Source organism: Lathamus discolor, chromosome 1 (assembly GCF_037157495.1).
Source record: "Lathamus discolor isolate bLatDis1 chromosome 1, bLatDis1.hap1, whole genome shotgun sequence".
Classification (NCBI taxonomy): Eukaryota; Metazoa; Chordata; class Aves; order Psittaciformes; family Psittacidae; genus Lathamus; species Lathamus discolor.
The window spans coordinates 89,929,893-89,948,564 of NC_088884.1; the positions used below are offsets into that span (position 1 = coordinate 89,929,893).

The window sequence follows — 18,672 nt, forward strand, 5'->3', positions numbered from 1 at the left end:
AGGGCTGCTCTGAATCTCTTCTCTGCCCAGCCTGTAGTTGTGCCTGGGATTGCTCCGACCCAGGTGTAGGACCTTGCACTTGGCATGGTTGAACTTCATAAGGCTGGCATCAGCCCACCTCACAAGCATGTCAAGGTCCCTCTGGATGGCATTCCTTCCCTCCAGCATATCAACCAAATCACACAGCTTGGTGTCATCAGCAAACTTGCTGAGGGTGCACTCAATCCCACTGTCCATGTCACCGACAAAGATGTTGAACAAGACCGGTGCCAACACCAATCCCTGAGGGACACCACTCGTTACTGGTCTCCAACTGGACATTGAGTCATTAACCATAACACTTTGCGTGTGGCCTTCCAGCCAGTTCTTCATCCACTGAGTGGTCCATCTATTAAATTGATGTCTCTCCAATTTAGAGACAAAAAGCACAATCCAAAAAGCACAACTGGCTACAGGGACTGCCACTTTGGATCAGCAGTGGGTTTAGGTGACATTTTAAAGCACTATAAAACGTATCTTCTCCCTCATTCTTCCTCATAACAGAAAGAAGCTGTATTAGAAAAAACAAAAACAAAAACAAAAACGTGTAGCAAGTTCATTGCATCATTTAAAAACTCTAAATCAAGTCACCCAGGGAATATCCCCTGAACGTTCTTTCCTGGCAGATAAACACTGCAAAAGCAGCCTGTGGTTTACCTTAAGGGAACATGAAGGTCTCTGAGGTTTTGCACTCTCTTGGGCAATAGGTTTGGGGTCTTCACCAGACTGGCAAGTGTTACTCTTCTGTATCAGACTCCTTATTTCAACCTCAAGCTGTTGGCTTTCACACCTGCTTTGAAAGAAATAGCAATGTTAAACTTCACATGAAAGCTAGAAGCACAGAGAAGGTAAATTTATCAGCTGTCTTCCCAGTCTGACAATGCAGACAGCAGAACTAGTCCTGCAGCAAGCTCCTGCTACCTTCCTTCCTGGTATGCAATCACAGAGTGCTAGGGCAGTGTCACACAGTCTGTCTCCAAGTGCTGCAATCAAAATGGCTAAACTAGTTTTCAACAGCAAAACTAGGTGCTCAGTTTGCGGAGTTTTCTGATGGCACACTTTGTTTTCTGTAACAATTTGTAATGGATACCTGACACGAATTTTCAATACTTTTTTCTCCTGAAAGCTCCTTTTAAAAAACTTTTCCCTGTAAAAGTGGTCTATTGAGGACACTAAAATGGTGGGAAAATTCCTTTATTTTGGTCTCTCTGCTAACGTCACACAGTATTTAAGGGCTAACTCAAAATTCTCAGAGCTAATTAGCAGTGAGGGCTGATTCACTTCATACACTACAATGGAAGGAATGAGATTTTTAGAATATGGACCGGGGCATAATTAAAACCGACCCTCAAAGCCCTTGAGCAACCCAGATTTTCAAGAAATACTTGTCTCTTCTGTAAGCTCAGACCTTCATTTCTAGTCAGCTTGAAACAAATCTAAGTAATGCATGACCAGAAAGCAAACTGCAAGCCTCAATAATATTATCAACCTGTTATGGTAAGATTACTTCTTGATTTAGATGAATATATTAAATTCTGCATTTGAACTACCAGAAAAACTGAAGGCAGTAAGACTGTATAAGTTCTTGCAGTTTAGACAGGCAATCCACAGGGATTGCACTACAGGATCTGAAGCAACTCTTAAGATGGCAAAAAAAAAAAAAAAAAAAAAAAATTATCCAGTAAACAAACCCATCTATTCTAATCATAGGAGTAAATAAGTATGGCAAATTTCTTGCTGGTAGCATAAAATGATTAATTTTATTCTCGATATTTACACCGCAGACTATAACAGAAATGTATTTTTGTTAAGCATGAATCCAAAATAATTTGCAGAGGTATCACAATAAAATACCAGCAGTAGCAAATAAGGACACGTAAAACTCAAGAACTTTTTTTAAATTGCTGCATAGTTTTTGGACAAGCTGGAATTTAATGGCAGTTTCAGAGCTGCCATGAAGCTAGCCTGCACCAAAACCAAACAGGTTTCACAGCAGAAACAGGGTATTTGGATGAGTTTCAAGAGTTAGACCTATGGCACAAGGAAATAGGACTTCTAGAGAAAGAATCAAGGCTAGAGTTTTGTAGTGCTGGAACAGCCTGAGGCATTACAACAGATCACATGATGTTTCTTCTCTACAGAAATGTCTTGTCTTTCCTCACACTAAACTTTCACCTTTTTCTCTCTCTCTTTTTTTTTTTTTTTTTTTTTAACAATATAGCAACTAGTGCAAGTTCAAAGAAACAGAGTAGCCAACAGAAGAGAGTGTTGTCTTTTGTTATGCCACTTTAGGTGGCAATAACAGCCACTCAAAGCCATGATAGTTAAGAGGAAGACCTTCCTGCTGCACATCTTCTGGACCTCAGGACAGCTGGTACAGCAGGCTGCAGCTCTCAACACTTGGTAGCAGCTTTCAAAGCCTCAGCTGCGTGTGGTGGCAGGTGAGCTCAGCAGCATAGGCACCACGGGAAGAAAACCACAGGAGGAAAACAACAAACCTTGTGAAAGAAATCCAGCCCTTTTCTGTCTCACTAAGTATAGCAAAATCCTGGATAGATGAGTGCAAGTAGCTCTTCTTTTAAAGAAATTCTGTTCCCAGACAGTAAGTTCTCAGGCAGCAGCATGACCAAGCCTTAATTTAAAGCCTTAATTTTTAATCAGCTACATAATGCAAACTTTGCAATGCCAGTAGCAATGCCACTCTTCTCTCAAGTGCACTTCTCTGGAAAACAGCACCTTCAGCTCATTTGGACTCCCACACCTGACACAGACCAAGATCTCTTTGTGCAACAGAACAAGATGCACACTGTGTAGATCACTCAGTGCTTTGGAGGACGCTCAGAAGAATTGAAAAGCCACAGCACAGCAGCAGCTGCTCACAGTGCAATTTTAGGAAAAGTACATGAAATTATATTTTCATGTTAACGGAGAAATTCTAGCTGCAGTCTCCTTAAAGCCCCTAGAAATATGGCTAGAGGAAGGGAGAGGTTAACTAAAGCGAGGTGAAAAGTTACTACACAGTATTGAGGGGTATCAGACAGAGCTGCTTAAACCAGTATTTTCAAGTATAAGCCAGTATTTTCAAACTGAGTTTTTAAAACTTCACGTTTTTATCTGCTTAGGCAGCCAACAAAAGGTAGGCTAGCTGATTTCTTCTCTTGCTCCATACAACTCCTTTGTGAGATCAGTAAAGCAACCAGCTTACTGCTTAGAGGAGAGAAAAAAGTCTGGCCCAGAAGCAGCTTCTAATAAAAGATATTTCACTCATTGCCGAGGGTTGCAGTCACACATCCTGCTTCAGCTGCAGCAAAACCAGCCAGGGTTTAACTCCTCTACAGCCCCAGCCACTTTCCACCTTCACTGCTTCTTTACTGCAAATTACCATTGCCAACTGCCAGCAAAACCCACTTTCCAGGCTTGGTCAAAGTAGTCAGGGTTTCTTAAATTCTCTGAAATCAAATAAAGCAGCTTAGACTAAAACAATTGTTTAAAATAAAGCCTAGTTGCTGTCCTGAGGACCCTATTAGGAGTGCAGGAGCAAGTATTTAGGCAGGCTGCACTCATCTCTGCTGCTAGCTTAGCCACAGTAAAAAGGAGGTGGGTGACTTCAGCCTCCTGAGATCAGAGTGTGAATCAGGCTGAGAAATAACCCCATAAAGATGGTGGGTTGTCTTTAAATATTTCTTTTCAGACAGGAAGTTTTCATTCCTCTGCCCTGTTCCCCTCTGTTTGTCTTTAAATATTTCTTTTCAGCCAGGAAGTGTTCATTCCTCTGCTCTGTTCTGCACTGTTTCTCTGACATTGTGGCTGTAAATAATGTTCACATCTGGCCACTCTGGCTATCTCAGTGCATTCTCCTTCCTGGGTTTTAGTAATACCTGGGCAACAGCAGGAACCAACTAGACCTTCTAAAAGCAAGGGAAAAACAAAAGACTCAAATGCCTACAAACTGATTGCTGCTCCACAATATTCATGTGTTTCAATGGCATCATGAGCGTAAAAAAATTCTCTCAACTGACTGGATTTCTCCAATTGTACATGCACTTGGTACATAGATTTTCCCTCAGTTTCTAGACCAGTACATAGATTTTCCCTTAGTTTCTGACCAGAAACTTACTACAGAGTAACAGTATCTGTATTTTAATATTAGCCACTCTCATAACTGGAAGAATATATTTATTGAGATGCAAAACACTTATCTGGTGTACAGACCCATTTTACAGCCTGGACTTTCAGAGCATGCAGATGATGTGAATGCTTGAATATGTCTTCAAGACACTGTTGATAATGAGTTATACCAGAACATGACATTCTTGAGGATTACCCTATCTTCCTCTGGTGAGCTCTAGAGGGCATACAGTATTGAGCTTCTGCAGAAAGCAGTTTTTTCAAAACTGCTTTTGGTTTTGTGACGTTCACAGGTACATTTCTGCATCATTAATACCATTACCTTGGGTGAGATGGTTTTCTTGTGTGAGATGGTTTAGTGTGAAATATCCCTGCCCATGGCAGGGGGGTTGGAACTAGATGATCTTAAGGTCCTTTCCAACCCTAACTATTCTATGCCAGATGCCAATACCACAGAGTCATGTTTTGACAGGAAATTAATTCCAGAGTCTAGGGGTTAAACACATGCTTCAGCTCTGTGAGTGGGCATTTGTGACATCAGATTCTTGCTTGGCTAAGCCTAAGAAGCCGATCCAGAGAAAGGAATTAGTTTCTGCATTTGAATTATAGAGGATGAGCTGGTTTGGATAGATTAAAAAACGTGGCAGTTTTCAAGGCAAACTGTTTCAGGTAGTATCCCCCTTATTTATAACAATGTATTCCATTGCAGAAATAAAGCCTTTAGAATACGGGAGAGAATGAGACCTGGATTACATAATATTTAATCTAATTTGTATTAGAAAGAGTTAAATTAAGAATAAAATTAGGCATATAAATCCTAAAAATAACAGTTTGTCTGTAGAACAAGTTTTTTCTTTCATGTTCCATATTATTTTACAGGATTTTTACTCTCTTTTAGTCCACTTTTGTAGAATTCCTAGATTTTCTTCAAGTAAATACATTAGGATTTTTATATTATTATCTTACCCAGTTAAGACTAAATAACAAAGAATTTACGGTCCAACAAGCAATGTGAGGAACAAAATTTTGCCAAGAAAACAAAATACTTTTTTTAGAGGAAAAAAATTTGCATCCTCTTGAGCTCTTACAAGTTTAGTAGATTTTGAGCTCATAGAGAATAATTACAGTGTGGTGCTGCTCCCCAAGGATCAGTGGTGCTATTACAATAGTTGACACCCAGCAAGTATATCTCCACTCAGAGTTCAGGCTTAGGAATTCGAGCCCTATCTCTTGAAATTGAGCTTCATTCATTCTACGTCCCACCTCAAATGTACCACTATAAAAAAAAGTTTATTGGGCAAAAAGTCACATGTTGGTACAAACAGAAAAGAACACCTGCCTTTTGCCATTAGGAAGAAATACTTTAAAAGTAAGCTTTTAAAAAAATGGCAATATATCTTTTCAAATTATTTCCAACTTAATTTTTCACTTAAGTTTCACAAAACCAAAAAATTCATCCAGTATTTCAAAGGGAGAGAGAGATGGAAAGCCAGCCACTAGCAGCAGCAGCCACCTAGCAAAAGAACTGCATTGCCCTTGGAGCAAGATGTCCCAGGTGTTGCAAAAAAAGTGCTGGTACTGTTCCTTGGGAGGTATGAGATTAGAAATAATCTTACTCCATTCCCAAGAAGAGAGCTCCATAAGGCAAGGTGTATGATAGGGGTTAAATCATGTACGTACTGCAACTATAGCAGAGAAACCAGCTAAACTTTTGCTCGAATCTGATGTGGCCAACGCATCTGCCTATCACCCCATAAACATCCCTACACTTCTGTTCCCTTTGCAACAAAGGAATGAAGGTACATTTAAGGCACATTTAATAGCCAGCAGCTGTTTGGCTGTCAAATGCCAAATCTGGAGAAGCTGTGTGCTGTTAATTTGAACAGAAACAATTATTCTTTAATAGTTTTGCTTAATTTTAGGAATTATACAAATCACAACAACACAAGAGGTGCATGTTCTTAATGGAAACACATCTGGTTTCTCTGAAAATAAGCAAGAAAAAATAATGGGGGGGGGGGGCGGGAAGAGGGGGAGGGAAGTGGTTAAGTGAAACCGCACCTATAATCCATCCCATCTCAGTAGAGAAGTGAAGCTAACTGATACACAGGCACTTAGTGTCTCTCAGCCTTTGACTATTCATCTCAACAAATATGCAACATGTAAAAAGACAACAACTAACTGGTTCACATTAAACGTCACATTCCTTATCACACATTCCTTTTTTCCTCTGAGCCTGGAGGTTCTTGTTCTCTGGGATGGGGTTTCAATGCTGCCACATCACTCCTGCACACTATATAGACCATACATCAGGAATGTGTCAATCCCCTTCATTGGGATCTTCTGCTTAATTATACTACCAAGACCATAATTGAATTTCTTCCTGATGGACAGCAGTTGGGCTGAGTTCTAACCTCAGGAAAGCCAATCAAAATTTTTTTATGAACTTTCTCAGGCTTTAAATGAGCTATGAGCGAGTTACAAGTGTCTGTCTCTCTAAAGAAGCAGTAAATGCATCACTGTCATGGTTTAAACCCAGCCACACAGCTCGTCCACTCACTCCCCCGCTTCTTTCCCTCCCTCTACTCCCAGAGAGATGGAGAGGAGAACTGAAAAGAATGCAACTCCTGTGGGTTGACATAAGAACAGTTTAGTAACTAAGGTATAACACAAATCACTACTGCTACCACCAATAATAATAATGATAAAGGAAATAACAAGGGGAAAGAATACAACATCTCAACACCAGCCAACCGATAACTCACCCAACCCCACCCGGCCAAGCACTGACCGATACCTCGTCCAGCTCTGCAGAGCACTAGCCCTTTTGGGTAACTCTCAGTTTACATCCTGGGCATGACGTGCTGTGATACGAAATACCTCTTTGGCTAGTTTGGGTCAGGTGTCCTGTCTCTGCTTCCTCCCAGCTTCCCCTCCTACCTGGCAGAGCATGAGGCTCAGAAAGTCCTTGGTCAGACTAAAACATTTGTGTTATCAGCTCTGTTCCCAGGCCGAAAGTCAAAACACAGCGCTGCACCAGCTACTAAGAAGGAGAAAAATGCTACTGCTGAACCCAGGACAATCACTCTCACCCTGACTCATCAATCACCCAGGACTCACATAGTTGTGTGTGGAGCTCTAATGGAAAGGGAACTGAAGTTTTGTCATGAAAATCAATCAAATGGAAAGCTCAGACAGGCAGAGCAAGCATGTGCTTTCTGAGCAGATGAATTCCCCCACTGAAATGCACACATGCAGGAAGTTAGTGGGAGATGGCAGGAAAGCATTGAAAGAACTGAAAACTAAGAGTTTAAAAAACAAGAATAGTGACGAATCTGGGTTTGGTTGGGGATTTTTTTGTGTTTTGTTTGTTTGTTTGGTTGGTTGGTTGTTGTTTGGTTTTGGGTTTTTTTTATTTGTTTGTCTGTTTGTTTTTTTTTCCCCAGTGCTTGCTCTTTTTCTATGAAGTCAAACAGCTAGAAAAGCTTGTATGCCTTCTGGGACACTTTCTTAGCCTCAGTAGGCACCTTGTTGAAAGGATTCCCTTCCACAGCCCTTTCTGACTAGCTGCTTGCCCTTCAGATATAGCTTGAGCATGATGAGTCAATTCAGGTCTTACATTTACTGATTTCTGTGGGAAGCTATGATTCTGTTGGGATTACATGGCTGACGTTTTTAACTGGCACTTTCCACTACTATTCTTTCTTTTCCTAAATTGGGCATTACCACAAATAGAACAGGACCTATGCCCAGCCCATTTACCCTGTAGTTCAGCCTCAGCCAGGATGTGAATGCATCACCAACACCTTAATGACCTGGGTTCACAGCTGGGCTGCACCCTTGAAGGAAAGCAAGTCCATGATTCATTTGGGTCTGCCTCCCACACAGGCCTGAGTTATTTTCAGTAATGTACTAACAATGCTAGCAAAATCAACAGATGAACACCATTTGGAAATGCAGCCAGGAAATTTAACGTACAGTAGCTGATGGAGGACTGTCAAGTCAAGCCAACTTCTTGCTGGTGGTAGCTGTTAGGCAACAGAGCTGAAAGGCAGAAAAAGCTTGCTGCACAGCTGTTTGCACCACAGGTCTGGGGCTTGAACTGCCAGGAACTGGAATACAGTTTCACCCTCGCCACATGGGAACCTGGGGCCTCCTTCTCTTCACAGGTCGGAGTCAAACTACACTGGCAGCCGTTCAAAATGTCCTAAATAAATGTGAAATCCCATCCCGCAAGGGATTTCAAATCCAGTTATTTCACAACAAACTAACCTGAGAAACATGTTTCTTACAGGAAGAAAGGAGACTAAGCTATTATTTCTTAAGCTTGCCCAAACAATTTACAGTTACCTTAAAACAATTTCTCTTTTTCTCTCTCTCTCAAACCCACACACTATACTTAATGCTTTTTAATCCTTCTCAGCTACCTCAAAAATACTTACTTGCTTTTGGTCAGAGGTTGTCTTGCAGAATTCAGCATTCATGGAAATACTTGGCACCATCACTTTTCTTAAAGCTCCTTATTAGTCACTGACAGTCTTAGAAAGGCATTGCCATCATCACAGCCTCATTAGAGGCTGCAGCCATAATTTGGCCTCTTTATATCCTACTCTTTTACTCTTTTACTACCATTATCAGTAGAACCATGAACAATCTCTTTTATTGCCATTACCATTAGAACCGATACTAGTTCATAATGAAGCAGGTGCTCAAAGAGCTTGTGCGATCTCCATATTAGGAGATGTTGACAGGTCATCTAGACAGGCCCTGAGTAATCTGACCTAACTTGCCCCGTTTTGAGCAGGAGGTCAGTCCAGATTATGTCCAGAGCTCTCTTCCAACCTATATTATTCTCTATGATTTTGCTCTTCTCATTATAGTACCATCTTTCACTTATCTATCAGAACTGATACAGATCTCCACAGGACAGATTAAAAAGGCGGTGGGGGGTGGAAATAAGGGAAAAAAAATAAAAATGTACTAACCTGGATCTCTGGAAGAGAAAACAATTGACATATGCAGAAAACACAACTATATATTTCTAGTAATGTAATGTAAATTACTTTCTAAAAAATAAAAGTTTCTCCATGTAAAATTAAGGTAGTTAATACCTTTCCATCTCGATACACTGATGGGGGCACAATTCTAGTTGATCCTCTGTGTCTTTATTCTTCCTCTTGAGCTGCTCTCAGGGAACCTATTAAAAACAGGGAGGGGAAAAAAAAACAGACTTCAAGAAAAAAAAAAAATTCAAAGTCTAGGAAGAAAATTTAAGTACATGATTACAATGGGAAGAGAGAACTGTATCTTGCCCACATTTCTGCTTTTCTATTCATATACTACAAATGGCTGATATGCAAGCCAAGAGTCTACTTCCCAGCATGATCCTTTCTCAAGTCTACCAATCTGTCAGGGACAGTCTTGCAAGGGTAGGAACAGTAACTCTGGGTGCAGTGGCAAGAGTCTACCCAAGGAACAAAGGTGTCAGCAGTCAGAGGAACATTGGAAGTCTTGCAGGAAGGGCTTTTATTATTCATCCTACAAGAATCAACTATCTTACATACTCTGGAGTTTATGTATGTTTTCACACTAATGAGAAAATTCATATGCTTCATGGAAGCGTCCAGTAAAACTACTGCTCCAAATTTGAAAGAATTTGAGTAATATGTCTTATTGTGATCACCTGGAGAGAAAAGAAAAGGAGTTATTGCGCACAAGCATGTTATTCAAGAACTGTAAAATCTCCTAACAACTTTCCCTCTGGTCAGGGCCACTTAGTGTCTAGTACTGCATTTCTGAAAAGAAAGGAGAGAATAAAACACCCCTCCCAGAGAACAGGACACGCACCAGGGAAAAAGTAAGCAGTCCATATTCAGATATTCCTTTTCGGATGAAAACTCCAAAGACGGAAAACAGTAATGTTTAGGTGTTTCGTTTTTCTTAATTGTATGAGGCACCACCCACTCTCCATCACAAGTGGGAGAACAGAAGGCACAATGAATGAGCCAATGCCCCCTCATGCAGAGGAATTTTTATCCTCCTGTGCTGCAGGTGGGTAACAGCCCTGGGTATGTTTCTGCAGGCTATGTGGGACATCTCTAGCTCTATAGAAAAGGAGCCCAGAAGACTTATTCTCCTCTTCAGATCAAAATTACAAACCATAGCATATGATAGTTGCTGGAATTAGAAGACTGACAGGTTTCATAAGACTTATTGTAAGGATACTTACAATTGTGACCACTGGAAAAAGGTGGGGAGCCATCAAGAGTGAAACCAGCTATTTATAAGCAAGTAAGATTTCACTTACAAGTCACTCTCTTTATTGGTAACATCAACTTAATGTGAAAACACAGCTCAACATTTTATAGAAACCATGCTGCTTCATCTATATGCAGAACAGAAATTTAAAATGAAAGGTTGCAATCAGAAGATCTGAGGTGTTTGGAATCACTCCGCCCTCCTAACTCCCATTCCTGCAGGCATTTCACACATTTCACATGCATCTGGTAATCACTAATTACAAGGATCCCATTAACAAAAAGATCAGTTCAGTTTCTTGTGAAACTTGACTCCAGCTTGCCTGTTTTATGAGTGTCTGTTTAATCATAACAAAAAGATGCTGAAGTATGGAAAGCTGTATTTGTTTGCTATAAGTGGGAGCTGCAAATACAGGGTACTAATGAGAATTAAGCCTAATCTTAGTGCCTAAACTTGGATTTTAGGTGTCTGACTGAAGAAGTTTCAAAAACATTGATCTAGAATGAAAACCCCTCTGCAGCCACTGAAACAACAACAAAAAATAAAATTACTAAATGAAATCTGACCATGCTTGTCTGAATTAAAAAAACAAACAAAAAAAAAAAATCCTTCAGATTTCAGAATGTCCTCTAATTCTAATTCAGAACCTCTAATTCATCTCACTGGGCTTAGACATTTTGGCAGTCTCAGCTGCATTTGACAATTTACACACAGCATTGCAGGCCATATGCTGGAAAACAGGCCACGTGAAAGGGATACAGGTTAGCAGTTACTGAAAAGACAGCACCTATATTGTTAAAATTCATGCAAGAAGCAAAGAAAGTTCTGAAAAACTGAAGGGGAAGAAAAAAAAAAGAAAAAAAGAAAGCAGTGAAGAATATAGAGAAAGATAATGTCAGTTCCTGTTCTGCAGTGACGGGATGATGAGCAAGATTTGGGAGATTGCTGCACTCTCCTCTACTGGAAACCTGTAGTGGGTGCTCCAGGTTTTCCAAGGCGCAGCTCTGCAGAGCTGAGAAAACACACAGAAAGAAGCTGCTAAAGCCATCAATTCCCAAATTGCTTTGTGGCCCAGCCGCACACCCAGCCAGCACAAACAAGCAGCTCTCCATAAGTCCTATCACTAACGTCTGCTGGGGTGGGGGCATCTCCTCCACCCCTGCGGTTTGACAAAATATGCTGTATGTCTTCTGACTCTTACATGCAGATGTTGCAGTGTGTCCCTCAGTGCTGAGCACCTTGATTTAATGCATGCCTATACAAGCCAGCACAGCTATCAGAAGCTATTGCATGGAGTACATCCATCCTCTTCTACCCAGTCTAAGATATAGGGCAAAGTAGTAAAAAAGTGTCTGCACTGAAGCCAGCAAGATCGGCACAGCTGAGTATGGCCAGGCTAATGGCAGCTCAACAGCATTGTCACTCACTTCGATTTGCCTTCACTGTTTCCCAAACTATTGATACACAAGGGAGTGCTACTGGAGAATAATGGCTTTGCCTTTCCTTTTTGATGGGCTTTTAGGTAAAGCATGTCAATTCTGAAGAGCCTTTTTTTTTTTTTTTCTTAATAATTTCTAATAACAGGAAGTGATTCTACAGGTACATAGCAAACAAAAAACAGACTAGGGACAATATACGCCCCCTGAGGAAGCTCTCGGGAGAACTGGCTACACAGGATTTGGAGAAGGCTGAGGTTATGAATGACTTATTTGCCTCGGTCTTCACTGGCAAAGGCTCTGACTGCACCACCCAAGTCTTAGAAGGTAGACACAGGGACTGTGAGAATGAAGACCTTGGGCCCACTGTGGGAGAGGATCTGGTTCGAGACCATCTTAAAAATCTGAACGTGCACAAGTCCATGGGACCTGATAAAATCCACCTGCGGGTCCTGAAGGAGCTGGTGAATGAAGTTGCTAAGCCACTGGCCATCATATTTGAAAAAATCATGGCAGTCAGGTGAAGTTCCCGATGACTGGAAAAAGGGAAATATAACCCCCATTTTCAAGAAGGGGAAAATGGAAGACCCGGGGAATTACAGACCAGTCATTCTCACCTCTGTGCCTGGCAAAATCTTGGAGCACATTCTCTTGGAAGGCATGCTAAGGCACAAGAAGAACAACAAGGTGCTTGGTGACAGCCAGCATGGCTTCACTAAGGGGAAATCCTGCCTGACCTATTTAGTGGCCTTCTATGATGGGGCTACAGAACTGATGGACAAGGGTAAAGCAGTTGATGTCATCTACCTGGACTTGTGCAAAGTGTTCGACACTGTCCCACACAACATCCTTGTCTCTAAATTGGAGAGGTATCAATTTGATGGATGGACCACTCGGTGGATAAAGAACTGGCTGGATGGCCGCACACAGAGTTCTGGTCAATGGCTCAATGTCCGGCTCAAGACCAGTAACGAGTGGTGTCCCTCAGGGATTGGTGTTGGGACCGGTCTTGTTTAACATCTTCATCGCTGACAGGGACAGTGAGATAGAGTGCGCCCTCAGCAAGTTTGCCGATGACACCAAGCTGTGTGGTCCGGTTGATATGCTGGAGGGAAGGGATGCCATCCAGAGGGACCTCGACACACTTGTGAGGTGGGCTGATGCCAACCTTATGAAGTTCAACCATGACAAGTGCAAGGTCCTACACCTGGGTCGGAGCAATCCCAGGCACAACTACAGGCTGGGCAAAGAGATACAGAGCGGCCCTGCGGAGAAGGACTTGGGGGTGTTGGTCGATGAGAAAATGAACATGAGCTGGCAGTGTGCGCTCGCAGCCCAGAAAGCCAACCGTATCCTGGGCTGCATCAAAAGGAGCGTGACCAGCAGGTTGAAAGAGGTGATCCTGCCCCTCTACTCTGCTCTTGTGAGACCTCACCTGGAGTATCGTGTGCAGTTCTGGTGTCCTCAACATAAAAAGGACATGGAACTGTTGGAACAAGTCCAGAGGAGGGCCACGAGGATGATCAGGGGACTGGAGCACCTCCTGTATGAAGATAGGCTGAGAAAGTTGGGGCTGTTCAGCCTGGAGAAGAGAAGGCTGCGTGGGGACCTCATAGCAGCCTTCCAGTACCTGAAGGGGGCCTATAGGGATGCTGGGGAGGGTCTCTTCGTCGGGGACTGTAGTGACAGGACAAGGGGTAACGGGTTAAACAGCGGAAGTTTAGATTGGATATAAGGAGGAAATTCTTTCCTGTTAGGGTGGTGAGGCACTGAAATGGGTTGCCCAGGGAGGTTGTGAGTTCTCCATCCCTGTGAGTGTTCAAGGCCAGGTTGGATGAAGCCTTGGGTGGGATGGTTTAGTGTGAGGTGTCCCTGCCCATGGCAGAGGGGTTGGAACTAGATGATCTTGGGGTCCTTTCCAACCCTAACTATTCTATGAGTCTATTCTATGATTCTATAATTCTTCACAACAACAACAAAAAAAAAAAAAAAAAAAAAAAATTACCGCAATGAGTCTGACCTGTGTTGGTAGCACAGGTTGTGCTAAATCTAATTCTACACTTATGAAATTGAATGAAAGAGATGCAACCAGGTTATCATACCATGTGCAAGTGTTTGTTACCAAGACAAGTGTTTTTACAACTATAATATGCAATGTAATGCTGTAGGTTTTTATTAGACCAGGCAAATTAAAATCAAGATGGATAAAACTTAGTTACCTCAAATATTAAGACTCTTGAAGAAAGGGGTTATATTGGTCATGTAAAGGATTGCTCAGAATTACATAAATTTTCTGCTTTCTGTCAAGGGTTTTAAGAACATGAACAACCTGAAGCAAAACGGGAATAGTTTTGCTCACATATTTCTGGGGTTTCACAATAATTGAAAATGTTCAGTAAAAAGTGTGTGAGATTTCCTTGATGCTCACCCACCTCCTTTATCAGTGGTACAAGCCTTGAGTACTTCCTACATATGTACCCAAATAGGTCCCAAAAAGCACTTTTTGGTTAGTGTATTAATTTGCACTAAAAATAATCAGGTCTTACACATATAAAAGTCACATTTCAAAACAGCAAAAATACATGGCTCAAGAGTGACAGGATGACTCATGAATTCTAATGGAACCTTAATTTTAAAGGCAATCACAACCAGACAGGCACTCATCACACTGGAGTTTTAGCATGTTACGCAAAATGCATTTCACAGACATGCATACTGGAAATGTTAAATCCTACACCACTCTTGACCCATTCTCTTTTGCTTTGTCCAAGTCCAGTTCTAGCTTAAGACCATTCTATTTTCCTAAAGCTTTGCTTACTTCCCCCCACCCCACTCTGTAATTCACTTGTTATTCAGCTGTACCAAAGCAATATTTTGTTGGAATGCAATGTAAAACGAGTGTCAGAAATAAGCCAGCCAGACGCAGAGAAAGGAAAGGAGATTTTTGATTTTTTTTTTCCTACCTAGGTCAGCTCAGTGATTCAATTTTACAGACCATTACCATAAAGGGACATACTGTCACAGTGGAGAGAGCAGAAAATAGCTAATACATCTAATAAATGGAAGCATATACCAGCAAATTGTACATAAAGAATAAACCCATTATCAAGTTAGCCTTTCAGTGATACCCATTTTTGTATTGCAAAATATCCAGGGCATGTCATAGCCAGACTGAGTAAACTTACCTCATTTAAGTACTACTCATATTGCAAAATACCCCTGAAACAAAGTGGAACGTATATAATCGTAAATGCTGTTGATAAACAAACCAGTAGGTCATACATTAATTGTGTGTGGGTGTTGTGTAGGAGGAGTGGGAGGAAGAAATGGATTATTACAGTAAATGTGATCAAAATGGAAGAACTACTGAAGAAATAAAAAAACATAAAAAGAGATCCTAAACAACACTCACTGAAACTAATCTGAAAGAGGAATAAAGTCCTGAAGATTTTTTTTCTCTTAAGAAATAGAATCTGTAACATCTCTGTGACCTCTTCCTACCTAGATATTTCCAGGTTTGATACTCTAATAGCACTACTGAGCAGTGCAGCCAACCTTGAAACAGCCATTGCATTCCATGGCCGTCTGCTTTTGCATTCAATGCTCTTTGTTGAAAATGCAGCTTCAGTCATGTAAATGCAGCACAAGAAAAAGCCACAAACAGAGCATGATCTGCCAGTTCTCTCTTTCCCCTGTTATTTCCTGATGAAGTGCTGAAACTTCAATATTAGACAGTCCATAACCAAAATTTAAAATCCAAAGCCTGTTTTTTGCCAAAAATAAAGAGTAGTTAGGTTCCTCAATTTTGCCTTACCCTATTTTGTTCAGATAAAATGAAACTGGTACCAGCCCTACGTGATGCAGGAAGATTTAATGTCAAATATGTGAAACTGTTCTCACTAGTAAGTACAATTCCCCTTGGTTAGGGTAACAGCAGATTCAGAACAGCGACTGCCCCAAAGAACTTAATTTGCAGATGCCCTCTCATGAAGCTGTGATGTCTCCACAACTGCATAAGGAGTCTATTTATGTTTCTTGAGTTAATATGCAGCAGCCGAAGTAAATTAAAACCCAGAATAACAAAAAACCCTTGAAGTGGACCAGACCGAGGAGCTGTTAACTGCTACACACATTTCTATCCAGAACTGAATGCCTGGCTTTCAGCATAGAACAGCTGGGATTCCAGAGCAGCTCTGTACTGTGGGTTCTCTGGAATCAGTCCAGGGAAGGAAAATGTGCAATGTAATCTCTGTATTTGCTTTGTTGTACTGGATGTAGCAGGGTGACTTTGCACAGGGAGACAGTGTCTGCTCTACAGCTCTTCAGTCCTATCAGTGGTGGGCCTGTACCACTGGCTGTGTGAAAATGCTTCTGTTGACGCACACAAACTAGTTGAAGTAGCAGGTACAAAACACTTTAAACTAGACAGTCTTGTTAAAAATCAATATACCACTTTTTTTTTACTAAGTTGAAACAGAAAACCAATTTTCAGGTATATTTCTCTCCGTAAATCAGTAAATTTAACAATTTCTAAACACATTTGTATTTAAGATGTCAAGAACCGTCATCTAAAAGTGAGAAAATTACTCCCCAAAATATAAATCACTTCTTCAAGTAGGAATTAGTGGCGTAAATGTTACTAAAAAATAACCACAGTCATGCCCAGGGCTTGGGTGACACAGACCTGCATTTGAGCTTACCATATCAATCATTCCACATGGTCATTCGCACAGATGAGTTTAAAGCATACAAGCTAATTTGAAAGGCTTCAAAACATGAGTTCAGTGTCAAAGATATCATGACTATGCTTCCAACACTCATAAGAGTCACATAAGAAGTGACCAGAGGAAGCTCGAAATTATCATCAAGCCATCAAAGCCACGCATAGCATACCTCCAAACAGCCTCATTGCTTCTCTGGATGCCTATAGTCACCCTCTCTCTCCAATCACCAGAGGCCACAAAATTTGAAAGAAAAAACCACTAACCTCTAATTATTAAAAGGTGATGAGTTCAGGAGTTGGAAGGATTTATGCTTTTTGTTTTGGGGAGGTTTACAACATGTTAAGAAGTTGCTAAAATATGTAGGATGACAACCAAAGATGTCACCTGAAGAAAACCCCAAGACTTTTCTGTATTTCGAAACAAATTTTACCTTTTAAGTTATCTGAGCCCCTCTGATATTTAAATGCAGCTCTCATGGATTTTCAGATACTGCACATAAACTCATCATTTTTAATACTTCTCTTTATACTCTAATTCTTCTTAATACTTTAATACACAATATTTTTAATACTTAATAATTTTTTTAATAAACAAAGAAATATATTCTTCGCTGGAAATTGTTAGGTTTGACTCAAGCCAATTAGTGTGCATAGGTCTGGGGGCAAAGTCAATGATACTTTGAACATACCTATTGTATAAAATTTCTGTGAAAACAAATTGGTGTTAATAACATACAAATTAGTTCAAAAAAGTATAATATGTTGGCAAAATAAAACTCTCAACAAATAGTTTTGATTTGTTTAAAATTCATTTATCAAGCAGTCACAGATCTGTCAAATATACAGAAATCTTCAAAAAAACACTTGCAAACTAGGCATATTTCATGGAATAACTCTGCATGAGCCTTTCAAATGGTATTTGCTCCTGATCTATATCCAACCTTAATTAGCATGACAAATTATTTGGAGGTGAGCAAGATGGGAAGGAAGTACTTTAAGTATTTGTCAGCTTTCAATTATGCAGTAAAAAAAAAAAACAAAAAAAACAAAAAACAAACAAACAAAAAAAACTCTTCATTGTAAGTGACTGCGAAAGTATGGACAAGAAACTTTCCAAGAAAAAATACAGAAGTGAAATGGAAAAATGCTGCTGGATAAAAGCAAGATTAATATCTATGATATTCACTGATAGTGCGCAAGATGTTTTTTTCTGAACAATTTTTAATGGAGATCTCATAACAGTGAAACAGTGATTTTATGACAGGAAAAAGACATGATGTAATTTTCTTGTGCAACCCAAGCCAAGATGTAAGATTTACCAGGTACAATAGCTTTGGAATTGAGTTCTGCAGTATAAAGAGGAAGCACAGTAACAGATCACTCCAGCTACAAGGCTCACATGTCTGGGAAGGAAATAAAGCTGTGAGAAAAAAATTCAGGTTATAGGCAGATCTACTACCTACAAAAAGTTGTGCCACTACAAGAACAAAAGTTTAACAGTGAGAAGGTGTCGTGGTTTAAACCAATCCACACAGCTCGTCCACTCACTCCCCCCCTTTCTTGCCCTCCCCCTGCTCCAGGAGGGACGGAGAGGAGAACTGAAAAGAATGCAACTCCCACGGGTTGACATAAGAACAGTTTAGTAACTAAGGTATAACACAAATCACTACTGCTGCCACCAATGATAATAATGATAGAGTAAATAACAAGAGGAAAGAATACAACACCTCAACACCAGCCGACCAATAACTGGCCCCACTCCCCCCAGCCAAGCACTGACCGATACCTTGTCCAACCCTGCGGTCCCCCAGCACTTCCGGGTAGCTCTCAGTTACATCCTGGACATGACGTGCTGTGGTATGGAATACCTCTTTGGCTAGCTTAGGTCAGGTGTCCTGTCTGGCTTCCTTCTGGCTTCCCCTCCTCCCTGGCAGAGCGTGAGGCTCTGAAAGTCCTTGGTCAGACCAAACATTTGAGCAGCAACTGAAAACATCAGCCTTATCAACACTGTTCCCAGGCCAAAGAATCAAAACACAGCACTGCCCTAGCTACTAAGAAGGAGAAAAATAACTGCTACTGCTGAACCCA

At 40.9% G+C, this 18,672-nt stretch overlaps 1 protein-coding gene across 1 annotated transcript in view; it reads right to left on the reverse strand.

The window, feature by feature from the left end:
* Window positions 1-18,434, reverse strand: part of TNIP3 (TNFAIP3 interacting protein 3) — a 31,078-nt gene extending 12,644 nt beyond the window's left edge. Inside the window, 4 exon segments of the mRNA XM_065664267.1 lie at window positions 454-550; window positions 697-832; window positions 9,279-9,364; window positions 18,371-18,434. Of these exon segments, the coding sequence (XP_065520339.1) occupies window positions 454-550; window positions 697-832; window positions 9,279-9,286 (241 nt within the window). The 5' untranslated portion in view covers window positions 9,287-9,364; window positions 18,371-18,434.
* Window positions 18,435-18,672: the final 238 nt, after the last annotated feature.